The sequence below is a fragment of the Haliotis rufescens genome, unplaced genomic scaffold (assembly GCF_023055435.1).
Source record: "Haliotis rufescens isolate VD_foot unplaced genomic scaffold, xgHalRufe1.0.p SCAF_19, whole genome shotgun sequence".
In the NCBI taxonomy this organism is placed as follows: Eukaryota; Metazoa; Mollusca; class Gastropoda; order Lepetellida; family Haliotidae; genus Haliotis; species Haliotis rufescens.
In genome coordinates this window covers 839412-863330 of record NW_025963879.1, presented here as the reverse complement: position 1 = coordinate 863330, position 23919 = coordinate 839412, and the positions used below count along the sequence as shown (strand labels likewise).

At 39.6% G+C, this 23919-nt stretch overlaps 1 protein-coding gene across 1 annotated transcript; it reads left to right on the top strand.

The window, feature by feature from the left end:
* Nucleotides 1–8918: 8918 nt before the first annotated feature.
* Nucleotides 8919–22801, top strand: LOC124116244 (serine proteinase stubble-like). The gene is made up of 7 exons (XM_046477501.2): nucleotides 8919–9393; nucleotides 10868–11053; nucleotides 11609–11780; nucleotides 12946–13076; nucleotides 14051–14203; nucleotides 17786–17934; nucleotides 19167–22801. The coding sequence occupies exons 1-7, from the start codon at nucleotides 9321–9323 to the stop codon at nucleotides 19341–19343; spliced, it is 1041 nt and encodes a 346-aa protein (XP_046333457.1). The 5' UTR covers nucleotides 8919–9320; the 3' UTR covers nucleotides 19344–22801.
* The last annotated feature ends 1118 nt before the right edge of the window (nucleotides 22802–23919 follow it).

Sequence of the window (23919 nt, the reverse complement as noted above, 5' to 3'; positions counted from 1 at the left end):
GGAAAATGGGCTTTACATATTGTACCCATGTGGGGAATGGAACCCGGGTCTTCGGCGTGACGAACCAACGCTTAAACCACTAGATTACCCCACCGCCCCTATGTATATATATATATGGGTACATTGTATGTAGCTGATTGTTGGTGTCCCAAGCCCTGTCGTGACAAAAGCGTCATAAAAGCAACTTCATTACACGAGGCACGGGGGATCCACTCAGCGTTTTAATTAACTGTGAAGAGCGACGTCCCATGCTCGTTTGGTCGAATGCCAGATTCGCTCTGAGAATGTTTCTAGGTCTGTCAACACCGTACCCGTGGTCATAGGCTTAACCAGACAGGTAAACGTCTAGGACCTGTACCATTACGGGGTTTACTCACACATCAAACTGACACGCCGTGATATAACTGAAATATTGTCAGTACAAATCGGCGTCAAACTGACTCAATCACTCTAATAAAAGAGTCCAAACCATTTCTATAATCATATGAAATCTCTGCTAAAAGCAGAGTCCCATATCAGATGCTGGCCATGCTCCAAGCATGTGTTTATTAATCACTATCAAATACTCATGATACCAGGTGTTCGCGAAAAGGTTAACATATACTGTCCCACTGGTTGCATTCGTTACAGTCACAATTAAAAAGCAACTGAAGTATTTACCTGACGAAACACGTGAAAAAACAACTTTTGAGCTATAGTCCTATGGCGCTCTTTGAAATCTTCGTAGAAAGAGTATCTTTGCTTGTACCTCAAAAGTCGTGAAATGTAGACACCATAGACTGCAGCTTCTGGACTATTGGTTGACATAAAGGGAAAGTTGAAGTCATCCCTCCAGCCCTATAGGTTTGTGGCTATTTGTCTGTATCATATAACAGGTAGGTGTCTCGGCAGGATAAAACCAACGGATAAAAACGGTATCATTTGAGGTCATATACGGAGAGAGATGCAAATATCAAAGGTCAGGTAGGTACTACTTTCAGTGTTTACAAGCAAACATGGCGTCGCCCTTGTCAATCGGCGATCGAGTCAGAATTAACCATCGGTAATCTGGAGAAGCAACAGGAATAATTGTTATCATTATCAAAACACTAGTCAAAAGCATTGGAAATCAGTATCTAACTGGGGCGTATACATAGCTGGGGCGTTTTGCAAGTTTGGGCAGATTTGGAGACATAAAATGCAAAAGGTTTTAGCGAGGACACTAGCCCAGCGGTATCAGTTTCCATATCTGTGCTTGTAGACCTCCGCGGCTTGGGACCGATTCCTCTAAGTGGAAGAGTTGGATTTGGCCGAAATATTTCCGAATTGTTAGCTTGTTTCATTTTGTCAATGTGTGTTCATCTGACTCTCCACTTCGTAAGGCAATGGCGGGACAGGCAAACTCAAACCAAACGTGACGTCTCATAGACTAGGGTTAGAGTAGCTTCTCTTTGATAAAGGGCAGCTATTCCAGCGGGCAGACCGATGGAATGCCTCGAAAGGCAAGTAGAAACAATGTGTGTAGGCAATTGTTACTTTGCCTACATGTAGTTACGCCTCTGTGTAAGAAACAGGTTTCAGTTGGAACTGTATTGCCTGTTGTCACTGTCCGACTGACACATCACTTACCTTCTGACGTAATATATATTAATACGCGCACTTCAAGGTTACTTGCAATGTTTAGTTAATGTTTGTAAGAGAAGAGAACTGCTTTTTCGACAAAAATATTTAGGATTGACATTATATGATAAAGAGATTTTCGCGCTTGTATGTTTTGGGACAGTAAATATCCTGTATTAGGAATAAACACTAACAGTATGTATTTACCAGGGCTCGGTAAATACAATGTATATGCCTAATACAGGATATTTACCATCCAAAAATACACTCGTATGATAACTTATATGCCCCAGATCTAATCATGACACAGTCGTTTCTCATACAAAACAATACAACCATGCAGGCGTTTGTACGTGGGTGCGAGCGTATAAAGTACAAACTTGACAGTAAAGTCAAAGAATGTGATAAAACACCAAGCCAGCTGCCTTTTGAAAACAACCCGAACAAATGATTTAAAAATTTTAATATTGCATACGTTAACGAAAAATATGAACCCGATAGGGCGATATGTGTCTTTTGAATGCTCCTAACATGACATTTCTGCACGTAATGAAACTTACAGTGTGACGTCAAAGGGGACAAAAATGCATGATGCAAATCCTTGTATAAAAGCACATGATTAGAAAGACCTTTCCGCAACGTAAACTGAATGCATTCATCGTGTAACGGAGCCAGAGACTGACTGACAAACAGCCAACACCATGACGTCCCGTGACGCCTGTCAGTCATGTCTGTACCACCCAATAGAAAGAAAGGTCAAACAAACCGGTTAAGTATGTGTTCAGGAAACGCGTTACAATGACGCATTATGACGTCAATGAAGAAATGACAATGCCATGTATGGCTCTGAGTGTAAGGTCCTTTTGATAAGATAGCTCGTCCCGTCAGGTTGAAGTTGACCAATGAGTTGAAGCAAGCATCCCACGTGATGTAGGAGGAGTCCGACCTGGGACAACGTGTTTGTGAAAATGACAAGCCTTCGTGTACATTTACGGGAAAAAACACCTGTGGTGTGTTTGCTTAACCTGTATTTGTTAAGCGTGTTGTCATGTACATAGTAAACCAACATTTGTTCAGACGAGCTGATACACGGCTTTGAAGTTGGAGACATGCATAGTTTTAACTGCGACTTATTCATTGAAACGGGCAAGATGATAAATTGTAATTTAATGGAAGGCATATTCACCATTTCTACTGCAGTAAGACTTTAGTATTGGATGAAGACAATATTTTCTAAAACACCGAATAAAATATAAATATTGTCCTGTAATTGTGAAACAAAGATGGTCAAAGAAAATCCAAAATATCAACGCCAGAGAATAATCTGTCTCCAATATCTGCCGAAAAAGATTCCATACGGCGAAAAAGGCAAACTAGTGTTGAAACTATTGTGAATGGATACAAGTATGTTTGCATACGTTTCTTCAAACACATTTTTCAGCAACAGATCTGGAATTCAATAAAACATCGTTAACTAGTCGAACTCAATATTTTGTTTAAGACAAATTTACCCTTTGATCCCTTTTCGACACAAGGGTTTTAAATTGATAAGTCATGTGTGTCGAAGAACGGGTGGATCAGTGGATCATGGAGTTCAGAAGCTAATACGTTCATATCAAGTAATAAAAAATAGAACAATATATGCTTGTGACTATATACTTATGCGTCAAACGGCAAAAATGTGTGGGTGAGATTTGAACAGTATTTCAGTTATATCATGGCATGTCAGTTTCCTGTGGATGGAAAGGGCTGTATGTCTTAGACATTCACTATTTTGGTGACACACACGAGCACGGGTATGATGCTGCGATCCTAGAAACATAACCAGGGAGAATCTTTATTTGGAACCCACGATCACATGTTTCTTGGCACCCCGAAGGGATGCAACTCTACACATAGGTGACCGGGCTACACGTGCCCCCGGAACGGTAAAAGGGTAACGATGTCCAATTAGTGTCAAGGTGCGAGTGGCCGGGAGGACCAGGTTAAGTAAACACTACTTTGAGGTCCACTGAGGTCATCTCTCAAGATCACGCTGACCAGGTACAACTCTCGTCCCCTTAACTGACATTCACAACTGAATTGATTTGTTGGGCACCACGGGTATCTTTCGAATGCTCCATCATGAATAAATGATGAATGAGCGAGTGAGCATGGTTTTACGCCGCTTTAAGCAATATTCCAGCAATATCACGACGGGGGACACCAAACATGGGCTTCACACTCACACACACATACACTATATATATATATATGATTGGTTACATCCTTCTTTTGTTTCTGATAGTTACAAGAAATGAAGTGTACGATTTTAACGTTCTAAGTCAATGGGCAAAACCCTTTCCATAATCATCAGAGTCCATTGTACGATTCCGACTATGTCGTGAGCATCACTATCACTATCATATAGTGATGATACCAGGTGTTCAAGGCCCCAAATGCCAAATGAGGTACCCCAAAGGCAAACCAATTGTAGATATGCTTAATTTAACACTTTGAAGTGTATTTGATTATTATCGGAAAGGCAAGGCATGCAATAGCAAGACAGGATAGTCCCATATCACGGACATAATTATCAGGTTCATAAGATGCACAGCGACATTGGGACAATCAAATGTTTTTCTCTATATTTCACAACTGAGAATAAAAACGCGTAACGCATATACACGTGCACTGAATACTGTACTCTAGACGATACCGCAACCAATGATATTGTCCGAATTAACAAATGACCGGATTAAGGTGACATGAAAATGATAACATATCTATATACACCTTTACGTAGCCACTCACAGTATTCGTCCGGGAAAACAGGTTTTAGGACTTTTGAGGTCCGGATGACCAAGGTTTCATTTTGAATCGTGACAAGGAACCTGGCAGTGACACAGATGTGTTGAAATGTTCCCTGAAGATACATGTACTGCGACGTAGATACCATTGGCAGTAATGTACTTCCTGCTAGCTAGGCGTGTTTACCCACAGCTGTGTCGCCTGTGCATAAACATTGATACAAGAACATCACAAAGAACGTATTCACCTTGGGAAGGGCATCCACATCACAAATAAAAAACAACAACAAAATGAACAAAAACGTAATTAAACATTTGTACTCATTTGTTGGGTAGTAAGAAAAAGCATGCTGATTCGTCATGTTTTCCTCGAAGTAATATAATCCCTTAGTATGACCACAATGAGACCATCTCTCAGCAATCATTCTATTATTGTAAATGTAGATAATGATACACAACTGTCCACAATGCGAGTGTATATTGTATGTCCCTGTCAAACACGCGATTTGAAACCTAATAGGAAGACAAATAAATATACGTGACTTTACCCTGCTCAACGCCTAAACCTGTCTCACGCACACGTCGTGTCAGGATGTTATCGCACGCTGGCGTATAATGGCTTCTAACACCGTTGGAAGCTCCTTATAATCATCTGATTTTTTCCACTTTTCCGTTCATGTTGTTGAGGAAGATTATTTGAGATGATGGAAATCCTTGCAGTTTCTAAACTTTGAATAAATGAGGTATTCATTTGCCCATTACGAACTTAAAAGAATTGTTTTGTTGGAAAGTTGAATGGCTTCTCATGTATTGTTTCTGCTACAAATGACATGTCCATACAAGCATCAAAACCCATATTCATAAGAAATACCTGCCAAAAGCAGAGTCGATTGTACGATTCCGACTCTATCATGATAGTATATCCTAAGAGTCATGAATAGTGACTGAGGAAGACATCTGCCTAAACCACTCATACTTACTATCAACTTTTGCCTTGACACTAAATGCTGAAGACATGTCTATTCCTCAAATGTACTGGATTACAGAGCCCCACAACGGTCCGTACAAATAGGGTTCAATAAATGTACACTCAAACCCCTGACTCCAAGATTAACCATAATCCTTAATATATTCAAGGAAGGACTTTCTATATTTTTACGGATAGTATTTGATACCATTTGCTTTTTAAAATTGATTGGCTTGATTTTTTTTGTAATCTCAGGAGAGAACAAAGTTCAATTATGTAAAAAGTTGAGTTTTCAACTTATACTCTCAAAATGTCAACGCGAGAGGATGTTCACCTCGACTCCACACGACAAACTTCAGGAAAAACTGTATTGCTTGATCCATGGGGCATTTGTCACTAAACGTGATGACTATATATGTAGTCCCATCATCAAAGGTTCAGGACAATGTGTACAAAATGAAAGCAAATGTCATTTGAACAATATGTGAAATGCTTGGTCAACTTCAAAAGAAGTGTTTGGGCTGAGTCACTCAAACCGCTTCCCACTGTGTTGAAAACGAACATATTTCTGAAAGGTTTCTCTTTATATACTTATAAGCAACAGAATCTCTTCACGTGTATGCAACAAATGCAATACCGTGTTATTGGATTGTCTAGTCCATGACTTAATTTTTAGACTGTTTACAGGCCACGGTCGTAGCACAGAAGGTAATACTGTACGGAATCGGGCAACAAACATACACTTTTACAAATTCAAATTGTGAGTGGCGGATGCTACCTAAATGATAGGACATGCTTACCCTTTTCGCGGACACATTGTGTTATCATTTATTTTCAGTCATACATTAATGTAATGTGCACAGCTATTTTGCATTTTGCGCCAAATGGAATCTCTCTCAGATGGTATCTGTGTGTGTTACGTGTGCGTGAAGGTATAGGGAAATATAATAACGTTTCATATGCATTGTTTTGTAATAAAATTGTCAAATGTTACATAGCACAGTTATTGACATAACATAATAATTATTGTCTAATTGATTTTGCTTTGTAGGAACAGTAGTTTCTTTACAAATTCGTTGTTAAGCCAAAGTTCTTTGGTATCTAAATTAATAAGATCTATCTTCTTATCTATGATACTTTAGGCCTATAAATAAATATGTGTACTGTCATACTAACCATGGAAGGGTAACACTCAAGTTCCATTCTAAATCATTTATGTTCGGGGATACGGGTGGCCCAGTCTAAGGCGCCGCGATTCGCTGTGCAGTGTTGCGTCCCTTGGGCACGCCACACACCAATGATTGTGGGTTCGAATCCCGGTTCGCCCCAATTATGTTTCTAGGTTTGTCAGCACCATACCTGTTCTCGAGGGTTTCACAGCAGTGGTAAACGTTTGAGACCTGCATCACTTCGAGCTTTCCTCCCACATTAAGCTGACACGCCGCGATATAACTGGAATACTGTTAAAAGCCGTGTTAAACCCAACTCACTCACTCATTGATGTTCAATGTTCTACTTCAGACTGATTTCACATATCCTTTTAGATATCACTTGTTATTTAAGATATCCTTATCATTTTAGATATTGTAAATAGACACCATCGATATCACTTTCACCCAATCTGATACATGTACGTAAACATTAAGGTGTATTGTTACTAATCAAGGGTATTTTCACTTGATAAGTTATAACATTCATCAACTGTGACATGATTTCCTTCTATATAATACAATTTAATTACTCTTCTGAGGCTATGCATGTGCCCCAGGGGGCAAGAACGGGGGCAGGGCAGGGACAGGAGAACGGACAGAAGATATCCAAAGTACCCAGTGCTTGAGTGTATCTTAAAGCCTGACGACGTGGGTCATGCTGTCAACCGCTATTTTGACCCGAGCTCAATAATTTACTGGACTCCGTGATTCAGCTGGGATAATGCTGAAGCCTTACTCAATAAATGTGTATATTGACATATCATACGTACATATCCCAAATATCACTGTTACAACTGTTACCAATTAACTACATTTATCATCCAAAACTGGCTCCCACAGGAGATATCGCTTGGATTAGATCAAGCGATATCTACACTGTAGATATCGCTGCAATGAATTTACATCACAATGCTTTGCAGACTATTGTGACGTCACCGTTACCATGACGTCACAATCAAATGACATCACTAATGGCTCTGCTACTGAAGCTGTTAGCAGTACACTGAAAACACTGCTAATTGCTGTCTACAAATTGAAAAAGTTGGAAGAATGTTGTTGGATGATAAATAAAATCTCACCCTCGTGTCTTTTGATATCAAATATATCAACACTCGTTGATAAAAGTGGCAAAAATTCTCGGTAAGCCTCGGAATTTTTCCACTTTTATCAACTCGTGTTGATATATTTGATATCAAAAGACACTCGGGTGAAATTTTGTATGTAATTTCTTTTGAAAATTCGTCTGTGATCTCAAAATTGAACAATGAAAAACCTACTAAAGTGGATAATATTTACTTGCATCCCCTTTCAATTTTAGATGAGAAAAACCTTCCAGAAATAATTCAGAAAAATACTAATACGCCCTGGGGACTGGCATTTTGTCTTTCAAGAATTATCTGTGACTGTGACTGGATATGAGTCATGAGTCAAGGGTTTCTGACGCATATCTTTCAGAGAGACAGTCAATGGATTATTACAAATTTATGAAAAAAATCAATGTTTTGGCTGGCATGTGTTTTACCTTTAGTTGCGGTGCTTAAACAAGTCAAGGTGTAACTTATTTCAGGTTTATTTATTATTCTAGGCAAAGAGAAACACACTCGACTCAAACATACAAATGATGGTTTGAGGGCCCAATCTTTGAATATACTTTTTTCCAACCACACTGTATGAACAACAGCCATTTGTATAGACAACACAAAAAGATAGTTTCATATATATATACTTCAGTTTATGCTTTATTGGATTGTTTCGGGGTTACTCGGTAACATGTTGGTCGTTTTCGTAACCACCCAAATTACCTTGAAAACATGCATTGTTTCAACTAATCCTTGGATACCAAAATACCTACTCGTATGACGGCGACGGAAACAAGTGAATCACATTTAGTGGTGATCCTTTGTGACAACATGGGCGTGGGACAACCAGTAAACAACAAGACACATGAGCATCGGTCGTAAGACTTCACGGCGATAAATTACACAGGAAAGCATCTCAGCCAATCAACGGAGGACAATTGCCAAGTAATCTTCCCTCGTCATACGCGGGGATCTTTCCGCACAAACCTCACCACAATAGGCCTGATTCGCAAGATGTGTCGTGATTTCATGAACGAGGAATGTCTTTGTTGCAGATGAAAAAAAACCGGCACCGGTTAGCAAAGTGCGAATCCAACAGCCCTGGGTTCATTAAACGTGTCAAAATCAAAGCGGTATTTCTCTATCCGTAACTGCCACCGCTAACGTAGGCAGCTGAATTAAAGCAAAGGAAAGTTAGATAGTCATTCGAAAAGAACATCCCTTTATACTGGGTGAAAGGGTACTTTGTTTGACGTTCTCATTGAGCTCGTGGTTTGCACACTGACGAGGTGCCATGAGCCTATAACACCATGGACAAACAATGTTAGGTCGTCCACAATCTCCTTTCTTAACTCAACACCATCACATACCCTGTTTGTCTTCTCATGATTACAAACTGGCCCTTTGGTCCGTAGAACTACCTCAACCCACCGCGGTCAAGCTACACAACGATACATTAGCCCACACAATAGGGGATACAAATTCCAAACAAACTTGAACTGAAACCTACGCTTGTCACCAGTGCTATATGACTGAGCGTATGATTGTCACATTATCTGCCGGTTCTACTGTGTTTCTGCTACTGCATCGTTGTGTTGTATCAAGTGTGCATCCCGCAAGTGTCAATCTGTGATCTCCTGTACAGAGCAACGTCTTGCAGAGGTTCCTGGACACCATGTTGCCCAGGACTGTGTTTCAAGTTTTACTCTTGGCCTATATAGCCTCTATTACTAATGGACAGTTTAACTGTAAGTATTGTTTTATGTCATCCATACGAATATATATGAATAATTAGCAGTGAAGAAGATAAAGCCGGTAGTATCGCTATCAGTTTGGTTTGAATTATATTCTTTCATTGCAATGAAGTGCAGTGCGTTAGCGCTGTTTGTTGTAAATCCAGACCGCAGGTGTTAAATTGGGTTTGAATTCATTATTTCCAGTTAAACCTGAAGTCACCTAGCCAGTATTTACACACAATCATGAAGTAGGGCAATGGGAGTACACAAGTCATTAGCAGCTTGCCCCGATTACCATAATTCATTCTGAGCTTACTGTTGACGTGACATTTACTTTCACGGCAAAGCAGATTTCCAGGTGTATTTTGACTCCAGCCTGTGTAATTGATATATTTGCATATTGCAATTAAATGACTAACACAAACTTAGGAAACGTTTCACTGAAGTATGCAATTAATTTGTGAAATATAAATACATTAAATTATATTATTTTAACTACACAAGGGACTCGTTGATTAGGGTCATGATGAATGATATATGTCTTCGTCATTAAGCGGTCCGTTGACCTCTGGCAATCCTCTCCAGGACAAGGTATAGCTTTGAGACACGAATGAAAATATACATTCAAACATATCAATTACATTAATCTATTACACTATCGTTCCATTATGCTTGTGGAGTCTTAAATGCATGTAGGGGGTTGTGGTTTGTGTGCTGTTTTGACAGCTGAGAAGTTCACCCGAACTAACATGTATTTCTGGGTATGTGATGTTGACTTATCCAGCTGGTTTGTATAAAGCTTAAGCTGACAAATACAAGGTTTAATAGCGATGTGGAAAGACGTCCACGCCTATTTCTTTGTATTATGCCACGTTGGGACGCCATCATACTTTCGTAGTTTTCCGTGGGCACGGGTGGCCAAATCGTCTAAGGCGCCGCGATTCGCTGTGCAGAGTTGCGTCCCTTGAGCACACCACAAACCTATGATTGTGGGTTCGAATCCCGGTTCGCCCCGATTATGTGTCTAGGTTTGTCAGCACCATACCCGTGCTCGTGGGTTTCAACGAAGTGGTAAACGTCTGAGACCTGCATCACTTCTGGCTTTCCTCCCACATTAAGCTGACACGCCGTGATATAACTGGAATACTCTTAAAAGCGGCGTTAAACCCAACTCACTCACTCACTCATAATTTGCCGACTAATTGCTATAACTTCTTCATGGCATATACACGACAGTTCAGGGCCACGTCTTACCCATCTCAACAGGTGAATGAATGGCAGGATGGTTAAATAACACACGCACGCACGCACGCACGCACGCACGCACGCACGCACGCACGCACGCACGCACGCACGCACACACGCACACACGCACACGCATGAATATATGTTGGACATGACAGTTTCTGCAAGCTGATTGGTATATACAAAAGGTTGGTGACACATGTACAGTAAATTATGGTAAAAATGGTCTCCTTTGTTTCAGTTTGTCGCTTGCTACAAGGTCAATGTCAGGCCATATGTCCAGCGGGTTCTACCACTCTGTTCCAAGCCCCAATTCTGTGTCCCTCCAGGAACTACTGCTGTATTCAAGATAGATCACAACGAACGACAACGACAACAACGACAACGCGAATCCCTACCACTCGAACCCCATATCCGGTAATCACAGGTAGCACCATTCTTCCGTGTTCAGGTCAACTTTCTCATAGTTTAAACATAATCGGAAATAGAAAAGGTCATATAGAAACGATCAAATGCATACATTTACTTTATGATTAGATCACCCAAATCTGATTTCACTTACATATTTGACTGAATAGTCCCCCTAGTTAATAAATTTCGTCCAAGACTTTACCTTGAATATCTTCAGCAACCTATTACTCGCCGTAAGAAGCGACCGACGGGATCGGATGGTCAGCCTAGCTGACCTGGTTGATGCATATCATAGTATCCCAATTGCTTTGATCGATGCTCATGAAGTCAATCAATGGATTGTCTGGCCCAACTGGAATATTGCTGAGTGTTGCGTTAAACAACAAACAAACAAACCTTGACGATCTGGCATGGTTCTGGTAGATCGTAACACACAACACTTGATTAGTACGGGTTTTAGTTGTGAGGTACATGAACATGTGGTTAACTAATAGGTATTCAATGTGATGTCACACTAAACTAACACTTACTACTACTAAGTGCATTGTATAATGTATTCCTATTTTGCCAGAATGCGGGATAGGACTACAGTCCCGTATAGACGTTTCTTCACGGATTATCGGCGGTTCCAATGCTGGCCGTTGTGAATTCCCATGGATGGTGTATATATATAGAGAAAACAGTCCATGCGGAGGCAGCATCATCGACAGCAGACATATAGTGACAGCTGGTCACTGCCTGAGGTGAGATGCTGTTTGTTGAGATAGGATGCTTAAAGGGGCACTTTCCTCGTTGATCCGGTTGCTGTTTCCAGACTAAGCCTAGTCATTGTAATTAATACCTTGTTCTCCAAATAATTCTAGGAACCGGAAAATCGCAACAAGATAGCAAATATTTGTATTGTTCATTAGTAATCACTACTTAACCATCCCCGCTCATCGTGTGTATTATATAGCAAGTGTATTGTGTTATGTTCTCCTCGCCCCATATTACAAGCGGCAATGGTACAAGGAATGGAATATTATGTTCAGAAAATACTTATGTTTTATTGCCTTGAATAAATCTTGCTAAGAACGAATGCACACTGCCAAATTCCCCGTTATACTCGTGATGTGCATTTTAATTAATCCTGCAAACGTTTTGGGGAATATCTCCATTTATTTGGGAGAATATTTCCATTTACTTCAATCAAATCTAGATGATTAAAATAGGCTGATTCTAGTTAGCTCTATGAAATCAACTGTGGAAAAAATGTATTATGTAACTTAAGAATGTGTATGTTTACTCTTGTGGAAAGGGAAAATAACGTAACCTGAAAGAAATGGTCGGATGGTTCGGTTTAGATATGATACAACTTCTCGAAATATCTTACACGTGTATTGAATCCGGATCTAGATTTGATTGGCTGTCCAGTGAAGACAGGATAGGTTTGTTCCTGTCCACCACTTACAAAGAAGACCCGTGAAGATCCGGGTTAGAATTGGTCTTCAACAACCAATGCTTGTCGTAAAAGGCAATTAACGGGATAGTATGGTCAGGCTAGCTGACTTGGTTGATGCATGTCAGCATATCCCAATTTCGTGAATCGATGCTAATGATATCAATCAAAGGATTGTCTGGTCCAGACTCGATTATTTACAGACCGCCGTCATACTGCTAGAATATTGTTGAGTACGGCGTTAAACAAGAAACAAAGAAACACAATATATAGCCTCCCCTGGTTTGTATTCTCGGGTAAAATATTACATTTCATATGGCTGTTGTTTGTTCTTAAAAAGCAAAGAGTTATCTCTTTGTAAAACATCTGTACAGCGCTCCATCGTTAATTAGATAATTACCATTCAGATATACAGTTTGCCATCTCCAATACTATCGCGACTTTACAATTAAATCTGTTTACCCTTTCAGTAACGTAGCAAAGTCGCAGCTGACGATAACTATTGGTGAATACAACACGAATGAGTACAGGCCCAAGGCGGAGTTTGTCGTCCGCAATTACAGAATATTCATCCCGTCGACATACCAATCCCAGTACTACAGTAAGGGTCATATATAAGTGAGTGCGTGAATGTTGTCTAACACTGCAAACAGCAATGTTTCAGCTATATTACAGCGACATGTAAATAATCGAAGCTGCACCAGGCATGTAAATGCCTGAAAGCAATGGTTCACATAGTCAGGGCAAGACGATGCTCAATCAACCAAGTCAGCGAGCCTGACCACCGGATCCTCTTTGGTCAGTTCCTATGGCTAACATGACACAGGTGGTCTTCCTTGGAAGATATTGCATATTTATACACACGGAAAACATTCCCGATCACACTCGAACTTCTATGTATCATTTTGAAATATCTACATTGATATCATTTTGATAAATGTCAAAGACACCACCGATACTTCTTGGGCAGTCGGTAAAAGAAAATCGTATGTTCCTCCAGATAATCGCTTGTATGGTCATATGTATGGCACAAAGCAGAAGATGAAATTGAAAGGGTCCATAAACTTATTATTATTGCAATCAAGTTCATCGAATTCTGTTTCTGTATTTCACTATGTGTATGTAACTTTGTAGCAAACAGTAAATATGTTTTGTAAAAATTTAAAACAGGATACGTTTAAATAAGTGCCTGTTATGTAAGGAAATATATAGTAAGCGCTGCATTACTTTTCCCTGGTGTATATATAAATTACATTATCATAAGTTATCTTAGGTTATCATAGGCAACTAATATATACGTTACCTAAAGCCATTAGTCATTTATAAAAAAAAAACATTCGTGATGTGGTGACATAGAAAGTTGTTTGAAATTATGGACATAAAGGTGCATTGCAAAGCAACTTCAGATACATGTATGCAGTAAACGTCCCAGTACCGAGCGTCAAACCAAACTTCTTGGGTTTCTATGTACTAGTACATGTAAGTACTCAAATTACGCTTTTTAAAATCTCATTTAGAAGTGCAATGGATGTATTATCCAAACCAGTCTATTGCAATGATGATGTTTTTTTCTAGGGGATGACATTGCAATGATTAAACTAGATGAACCAATCGACTTTTCACGGTATGAGTGCCTCACACCAATCTGTATTCCCGAGTCCTGGAGAAGGTTTTCCGGAGTGTCTTGCACTGTGATCGGATGGGGCGTGACACGTACAAACTATACATGTGAGTGTGATGTATATTACTTAAACATTAATATTTTCAGATTTCAAGGTGTTATCCAGTATTTGATACCCGGAAATGTATTTGAAACCCAAAGTGTTTATCGACATCATATGAGGGGTGGCTGAGAAGTTCAGAACCTGAATGTGATGGAATGAGTTGATGGAGTTGGATGCTAAATAGTTTGTCAATATAATCCCCTCCGAGGTCTGCACGCTTCTGCCAACGTGCCTGGATCCCACATCTTTGTCCTGATGGTGTAAAATGTCCACCAAAGCAGATGGTAGGATTAGATTGTATTGTGGCTGTTAACCCTCCAGCGCCTCACAGGTAGCTTGGGTTGTATACTCCCCATGGAGCTGAGAATGAAAATCGAGTGCTCACTGATCCATTGACCGGGGTAATAATAGTGTAGCGCTATGAGCATCCACTTGGTGAATGGAATCTGGCGCATTTTCAATGCACTTCTTCTTCTTCTTCTTCTTCTTCTTCTTCTTCTTCTTATTATTATTATTATATTGGCAATTAATAGTCTTTTGGGATGTGGTCCACCAGTATGATGTGTTTTAAATTCCAGAGAACCAAAGCCATTATATTGCCACCTGATGGAACAAACTTTTTCTTCTTCTTTGGAGTAGGCGTTAGATGTTTCCACTGCTTTGACTTTTGTTTAGTCTTTGGGTGATAGTGGTAAACCCAAGACTCACCTGTGGTTACAAATCCCACGATAAGAGTAGCTTGATCTGCTTCAAAACGACGTAAATTCCCATGAGATATTCCCATTGTCATGCCAAGTTCGTTTCTATAATAATTTATCTTGATTTTGCGTTTTAGCGTACACTGGGATAAGTCAAGAACATCAATAATATCCTCGCTACGACCCATTCCAGTGAACAAAACAAAGAAATGCACATCCAAACTGTGGCCTGGATCCGTTTCTAAAAATAAATTTACCTCAGTATCTATCTGGCACATCTTTATGATAACTTCAATGATAGGCCAAATGATCAATGATGACTAATACTTGTAATCGTAACGGGATGTTCATAGTGTTTGGTCCTCACTCTATGAGGTTAATACTCCAATGAACTCACACAAAGTCCAAACTTAAAAAGATATTGGCATAAACCGAATCCGCACTGTTTTATTATCATGAATAGTTATTTACTGGATTAATTAATTCTTGGCAATTATCAAGAGTACAAATGTGGCAGATAAAAGATTTGTGAATCTCCTCAAATATCCTCTAGAGTGTGAGTGAGCAATGTTAGGTTTTAGTCGTTAAAGAATGGCACCATTGACATAAACAACATCTGTGGATTTAGGTTCTTCCAAAAGGCTGGGGCATCCTAATGCCACGTCTTGTATTTAACGTGACTCATCCAAGATATACATGCAACATAAAGAAGCAGATTCACACTGTCTCGAAATTTGCGGGTTTGACATTTACTTATTTTTAGTCCATTGAATTTGTACAGGTTGGGTTAAAGGCAGATGTTGTGTGTCTACCTGTGGTTGAGCAGGTGCACTGGTCTACTGTCTTGCCAGGTGTGGACAGGTGCAAGCCATAATGGCATCTTCAAACCGATAAATACTTCGGTATTCAATGAGCCTAAGTCAATATTCTGTTGATTCGTTTTAGTGAACATTCTTGCATATGCATCATTTGTCATTGGCAATTATTCACTTACAGACTGTGAGTTCAACCCTAACCCCGTGACGAACCAATTATATATGTGCACTCATTATACAGAGGACAGAGAATACCTTACTCTATTATGTTTGGCTGGCCTAAAAAGTATTAACGTTTCGTATAGAAACCGGGAATGCATTGGAAATGTAAAATTGTCCCCAAGCTTCCCTTGGTCTCCAGAAAAATAAAAAAATAACTAATTATGCTTTAGGCCTTTTAAATAGGAACAGAAATTGCCTGCCATAAAATTTCATTGTTGCAAGGCGTTTTTCTTTAAAAACCACTCAGAGTCATAGTATAAGGTATAAAACATTTATCTGTATCTGTAGCTGAAACATCAAATGGTCGGTCCCTAACGGTCAATCGCAGTTGTCTTCACCGAGTCATAAACGATTACACATGCATATAACACGTGAAACGTGTTTCGGATATCTTTCTTTCGATTTTACATTGAAAAGTGAGTAACAGCATCTAACATGACACTAGTTACTACAATGAAGCAATGTCATGAAGGCATGTTTTTTCAATCTATCGATCAAAGTAAATATATTTGATTTAATGATTCAATTAATCATTGTGATGCAACAATATTTCAAGTATATAACCTAACGATATAGCAAACATTATCATATATATTGTCATATCGATATCCCCGCACCTCGACGAGTGTGTTTTATGATTATGTCTGATCAGTATGGTCATATGTATACTCCAATTGTCAGTTGAAATTGTTTATTTCGCCAGAGACCATAGGCCTATAGGACATAGAATCAAACATTATATATGTTTCGATATTCAAATCAGAAAATACATATACATGTGTAGTGACGGGTATAACTTTAAAGCATGAAATACTTAATTTAGGTACATGTACAGTTTTATTCTCCAGCAAATAATGATGGGGGATATAGTTATCATCTGGTCTGTCTACCCGTCCGTCAGTCCGTCCGATATTTCGTTTCTGGAGCATAACTTGAAAACCGGACTACATCTCTAAAACTAATACTAGGTATTCTTTCTTCAAACTGTGCACACACAAAGACCAGTTTGTGAAATGGTGCCTTTTGCTATTTAGGGATTTTAAGAATTTCTATTTCTTTAGCGTCCATTGCAAAACATTTGGTCTTCACTCCGTTCATACATGTAATAGTGTGTTTGTCTGGACCATATCTCTAAAACTGATAAGTATTCATTCATGAAACTGTGCACACGCAAAGACAAGGTTGTCCACTTGTGCCTTTTGATATTAAGATTTTTAAAATTAATATTTTTTTCCGTTGCCATAGCAACAAGTTTGACTTTGACTCTGTTCACATCGGTGTCTACCTGACATAGAAACATAAAATTCCGAATCCAAAGTCCATGGTATTGTTTTGATAGCTTAATAACTACTCTTGTATGCGGACAGACAGCTTAGATAGAAACCAAGTTGGAATAAAGGCAACAGTCAGATGATTTGTTCTAACGACCGAATTTGGGGTGGGTGGGTAGGGAAGGGGGGTGGGGAGGGGGGGGGGGGGGGGTATTTGCCATCTGATGATGACTATTGTCTAAGGTAGTTGAACATCAGGTATTGATGAGATTTACAAGCCATTCCAAGCATGTATTATTATAAAATATATCGTTTCCTTAAATCGACAAAAGTCATACACACAAGCAAGAAATGAAACTAATTTTCAACACAACCATAACCAAACTCCAATGGTCACGAGCTACGGGTAAATCGATATGTTTTGAAGGTCCAGAAGGTAACAGGAAGCACGTTTCATTGTACATGTTATCATTTTAAAAAAAAAATGATAGTGTACGTATATATCAGAGATAATTGTGAATATTGGATACAAATGGGACACATTGCATATAAACTGGTTTGATTATGATTATCTTTATAGATCTGAATCCTCCCCTGTCAGCGATACTACAGAAGGTAGACGTGGACATCGTGGACAACTCCATCTGTACACAGAAGTTTGGGACGAGCTACTTCAGGACTACTAACTATTGTGCCGGTATCCTTGCAGGAGGACGCGACTCGTGTGGTGTATGTAACCTTTACCGTTAATACTATATTATAAATCCATGTAATATTTATAATCACATTGAACGAGTAGTACATTTTTTTTCACAGGGAAATCGCTGTGCTGAGTTGTGTCCCTCAGGCATGCCAGAAACCTATCACCGTGGGTTCGAATCCCGGTTCGCCATGATCATGTTTTAAGGTTTGTCATGACCTTGCTCGCGGGTTTGGTAAACGCCTAGGACCTGCATTGATTCGGGCTTTCTTCCAACGTCACGCTGACAAGCCGTAAAATAACTGAAATACTGTTCAAATCGGCGTTAAACCCAACTCACTCACTCACCCACTCGAGAAGACTACAGACAGCTGATGATATTATGTTTAGGACATATGGATGGACAAATGGTGAAACTTGAGGGAACACCGTGTTCCCTCTGAACTTATGGCTGTAACGTATACCCCATCAACATAATGATAAAAGCGACAAAACGCTTTCCACAATAATATGAAATCTCCACCAAAAGCAGAGTCTGTTGTATGATTCCGACTGTTCAATGAGCATATGTTTATGAATCACTATCAAATAGTAACGATAACAGTTGATAAATGTTATAATGTTATGTTATTGTTTACTGATGATATGAAAATTAATAAATGTATCATAGACTGATATCATCCTATGCTTAGGATAGTGATGCCCCATTGGATTTTGGCGCCACAACACCGATTATACTGATGATATGCAAATTAATAAATGTATCATAAACTGATATCATCCTATGCTTGGGATATTGATGGCCCAGTGGATTTTGGCGCCACAAAACTGATTATACAGAGTGACGTCCCTTAGGTACCCTTATCCCCTGGGGCCTGATACTGATCCGTGTTTTTTTGTCAACACCTTACCGGCTCTCTTTGTCTTGTAAAGTGTTGAATGTCTATATCCTCTATCACCATAATCAGCTGACATACCTTGATGGAATGATGACAGTGAAATGTTCTTAGCAGCATCAAAGTGAGTGAGTGAGTGAGTGAGTGTTTTACGCCGCTTTTAGCAATATTCCAGCAATATCACGGCGGGGGACACCAGAAATGGGCTTCACACATTGTACCCATGTCGGGAATCGAACCCGGGTCTTCGGCGTGACGAGCGAACGCTTTAACCACTAGGCTACCCGACCGCCCCAGCAGCATCAAAGCTAACTCACCCACTCGTTTAACTTTGAACAAAGTGTCACCTTAATTATTCATTTCAGGGCGATTCAGGAGGACCCCTTATGTGTTCAACAATGGACAGATTCGGCAGACGGAGGTTTACACTTGCAGGTCTTGTTTCAACGGGATCCAACTGTGCTGAGAAAGATACCCCGGCTATATACACCGATGTAGCGCAATTCCGCAACTGGATTGATTCTATTCTTGCAACCCCATAGAGTATTAAGTTGACGGAGATATACAAGGTCAACCAGCGCATCGTTGGTGTTGGAAGATTTTGGAAAATCCATAGTGTTCATTTTGTGAAATAATTTTTTTTTTATAATAAGTAAAGAGAATGACATCTTTGCGTTGAGAAAAACATATATTGTATGGCAAATGATTGCATTTTTTAGATATGATACTGTGATAGTACTTTTTTAGTTACTAAAATACCTTTGTCAGTTTATGGCTTGTCGTTATTAATCAAGCAAATTTGGCTTTCTAATGATCGTCTAAATCAAATTGTTAAGAAGGCTATGTCCTTGGAAACTTTGGAGTCTCACTTTGAAACGACAAATAAAGGAACCTTGATCTGGATAGAAAATTTTGAAAAAATGTTGATGAATAACTCGAGCTTATGAACACACCAAATGCTCTATGAGATGTGTGATGTACTGCTCCAGTGTATTAATGTGTGACCCTAATGACCTTTTTATGACATGGTACAAAACAAAGTTTCTTAAAATGAAAAGTTTTGACGTTTTTCTCAAATATAACAGCATGACAACAGTGAATAAATCAGAACGTTGATCTCCACTACAGCTGCTTCTTACAAGGACTACAATAGGACGTAGTTTTCCACTACAGCAGTCTCTGACAAGGACTAAATTAGGACGTGGTCTCCACTACAGCAGCCTCTGACAAAGACTAAATTAGGACGTGGTTCGTAACTACGACATCCTCTGACAAGGACTAAATTAGGACGTGGTTCGTAACTACAACATCCTCTGACAAGGACTAAATTAGGACGTGGTTCGTAACTACAACATCCTCTGACAAGGACTAAATTAGGACGTGGTTCGTAACTACGACATCCTCTGACAAGGACTAAATTAGGACGTGGTTCGTAACTACAACATCCTCTGACAAGGACTAAATTAGAATGTGGTTCGTAACTACAACATCCTCTGACAAGGACTAAATTAGGACGTGATTCGTAACTACAACAGCCTCTGACAAGGACTAAATTAGGACGTGGTTCGTAACTACAACAGCCTCTGACAAGGACTAAATAAGGACGTAGTTCTCTGCTACAGCAGTCTCTTACAAGGACTAAATAAGGACGTAGCTGTCCACTACAGCAGTCTCTGACAAGGACTAAATGAGGGCGTGGTTCTCAACTACAACAGCCTCTGAAAGTGTTAAAATAGGGCGTGGTTCTCCACTATAACAGCCTCTGACAAGGACTAAATTAGGGCGTAGTTCACTGCTACAACAGTCTCTGACATGGACTAAATTAGAACGTACTTCTCCACTACAACAGTCTTTGACAAGGACTAAATTAGGACGTGGTTCTCAACTACAACAGTCTCTGACAAGGACTAAATTAGGACGTTGTTCTCCACTACAACAATCTGACAGTGAATTCGAAAACAGCTTCCGTCAGATATTACCTCACTGCAGCTGCCTCAGTTCACCATCGTTTTTGCACGGTTCATATGTAAACGCACCTGCATCAATGTTCCACGTTTATGGACTGTAAATGTTCGTTAAGCGGCATTTCATCGAATTTAATATGTTGATTGTGTCTTACATGTATATGTCCACAGCCCCACTTGTAACGTTCTGTATAGATTTGCACAACGAATGCGGATATTTAATTGTTAATGTTTAAGGACACTACTATGAACATAAAATCTCTTCCTTTGGACATCTAGATCTTCTCATCAAAATATCTTTAATTGGACATAATATACTAGCGGAAAAAAATAACTGTGCCTCAAATATAGTGGTGTAAATGTTGTTTTAAAAAATAGCAACGTAATATTTGGTCATTCGTCTGATCAATGTTTTATCATATATAAATATGATATTCATTGACACAACCCATACCTTGTAACAGGAGACAGAGCCACACGCCCTGAAACAGGTGTATGTAACTCAATTAACAATGTCAATATCAGGTGTGACCACCGTTTGATACAGGATAGGCAGCGGTTGCCTATTGTAGCCGGGATTGCAAACAGCCCGGTGGATGTTGTTCCAAACGTAACCAAAGATTGGTCCAACTGAGCTAGTGTTTCCGGCTGGTTCTGATCCTGTCGTGTGCGTCCTCATCCCAGACATGTTTCATGGGAGAGAGGTCTGCAGAAACAGGGCATTACAACAATGTTTTGTTGCCTCAAAACGTCCGTTATAACACCAGCAACGTGTGGGTGGGAATTATGTTGCTGCAACGCGGCGTTATGTTACTGCATTTGCGCAAAGGGTAAGATATGACCTCGAACGATCCCGGTAGCGTACGCCATTCAAATGATGACTGGTGTTCTCCCATGAGCTGTGATACCAGCTCATATCATTACAGTTCCACCTCGAAACTGACGACGTTGAGTAACGCAAGCGTCGCTAAAACGTACCCCCGGACGCCTGTAGACTCATGCACGACAGTCAGAAGCTGGACTCATCTGTAAACACTCTACTGGCCCAGATTTGTTTTCTGAACATCAGACGCTGTCTACACCAAGCCAGGCGTGCCTGACGTTGACCTGGAAGCACATATGGGCAAATTGTTGGACATCAGGGCCGGATGTTGTGCTCCGTCAACCGTTTGCGTATGGTTCTGGGCTCAACCCGGGAATTGCATCGATTCCGTAGATGCACCAACCGAACATGGTTGTCTTGTTGACGTGACGCAACACGTGGAGGGCCGGCCCGTGGCATGTCATGAACGTTACCCTGCTGTAGATAACGTCTCCAAAGAGACAATATTGTGTTTCGATGAACATTAAAATGTCTGGCAACTTCGTTTTGCGCTAATCCTGTTTGCAGCCTTCCCACGACGATTAGACGTTCATTTTTATTGCGTAAGTGTTATTCAGGGTTGAACAAAATTGTTGTTTCTTATGAGCACCTGATAGCTAAACAATCATTTTGAGCTGTTCACATTAAAAAAAGACGTTTATGAGTATCATGCCCCCCAACAAAAACGCAAACATCCAAATTGTGCGCCGTGCAGTAACATGCGCGTGCAAATTGTGAATCATGGCCTTTAAGTAGAGGAGGTGTCTTCATGAATATTAAATTTCAGGACAAAATTATTTTTATTGAACTTGACATGAAGCACAGTTATTTTTTGTCGTTACTTTTTATCAACCCACCGATATTTTCCACTGTTGTGATAATACCAACATATACTGATTGTGTATTTCTCCTATGACCACTATATACCATATACTTAACACTGACCCTCAAATTGGTTCAAGTGTGTCCCTTTTGAAAATAAAAGTTTGGAAATTGTGCAACGACATTATAATAATTTATCTGTATATGCAAAGCATAGTGTGGTACAGAGATTTCGTGTTGTTTTTAAGCATGATTAAAAAGTTGATAGAACAAACATCCGCATCCTCATTGAAGATTTTTACAAGTGTATCTATTTCCTAAACATGAACTTGTAAATAAAATGCCACTTCAACACTTATATTATATTGTTGTTTATTGATTACAAAACTACATATTGTAGTGTCCATATATACCCGTATATATGTTAAAGTGAAATTCACAAGAGTACAGTTGCACATATATGAAAGAAATTTAATAAAACAATCACAAGACAGGAATTGCTCTCCTACATGTTTCAGTTTTATCTTCAGGATTTCAGTTACAGGTTACATTATGACGCGGACACATTGTGTCATCACTTATTTTCAGCCATTCATATGGGGACACGGGTGGCCCAGTCGTCTCAGGCGCCGCGATTCGCTGTGCAGAGTTGCGTCCCTTGGGCACGCCACACACCTACGATTTTGGGTTCGAATCCCGGTTCGCTCCGATTATGTTTCTAGGTTTGTCAGCACCATACCCGAGCTCGTTGGTTTCACCGAAGTGGTAAACGTCTAAGACCTGCATCACTTCGGGCTTTCCTCCCACATTAAGCTGACACGCCTTGATATAACTGGAACACTGTTGAAAGCGGCATTAAACCCGACTCACTCACACTCACTATTTGTAACCTCGTAACTGTCCTTATAATAAATTATATCCAAAGACATTTCTTCTTATTGGTAACGTCAATCATGACAACATCGTTTTGTCGTTATTTTCATCGTTAATAATATATTTTAGTGTATTTCTTTCTGCATTAAAAATGTTAGACTTATTTGGACATTTTTGAGGTAATGAAGGAACATTAGAAATAGAGTCAATATATTTCATCTAGATGTGAATTCCTAACTTTCTTCGGAATCCAATAACTGTTGTTCCTAACTAGTGACTTATACTCCTTAATTTCCGACAAAACTTATTAATTTCAATTTGAAGTTAATCCATTTTATTCTTATTTGGTGTTGGGGTAAAGTTAAGTTAATTGTTTTCACATCTGCTTCCGGTTACGATCATGTTGTTGTGAGGCTGCTATTCTTCAGTTGAGCATCGGCCTGGTTTAAAAAAAAAGGGTCGTTGTAAGACGTCTTTCTGTGTCAGGAGTTTAACGCAACTTCCATTATGTTCTCCGTTGTCTTGATCTTGATCGTGATTCGGGTCTTGATACTGACTTGGATCTTGATCAGAATCCGTTATGTTTATTGTTTCCTT

Coding starts and splice junctions, on each gene's coding strand:
- LOC124116244 (XM_046477501.2), top strand. CDS start 9,321: ATGTTGCCCAGGACTGTGTTTCAAGTTTTACTCTTGGCCTATATAGCC. Junction 14,204..17,785: donor GACACGTACAAACTATACAT/GTGAGTGTGATG, acceptor TTATCTTTATAG/ATCTGAATCCTCCCCTGTCA. Junction 17,935..19,166: donor GAGGACGCGACTCGTGTGGT/GTATGTAACCTT, acceptor TATTCATTTCAG/GGCGATTCAGGAGGACCCCT.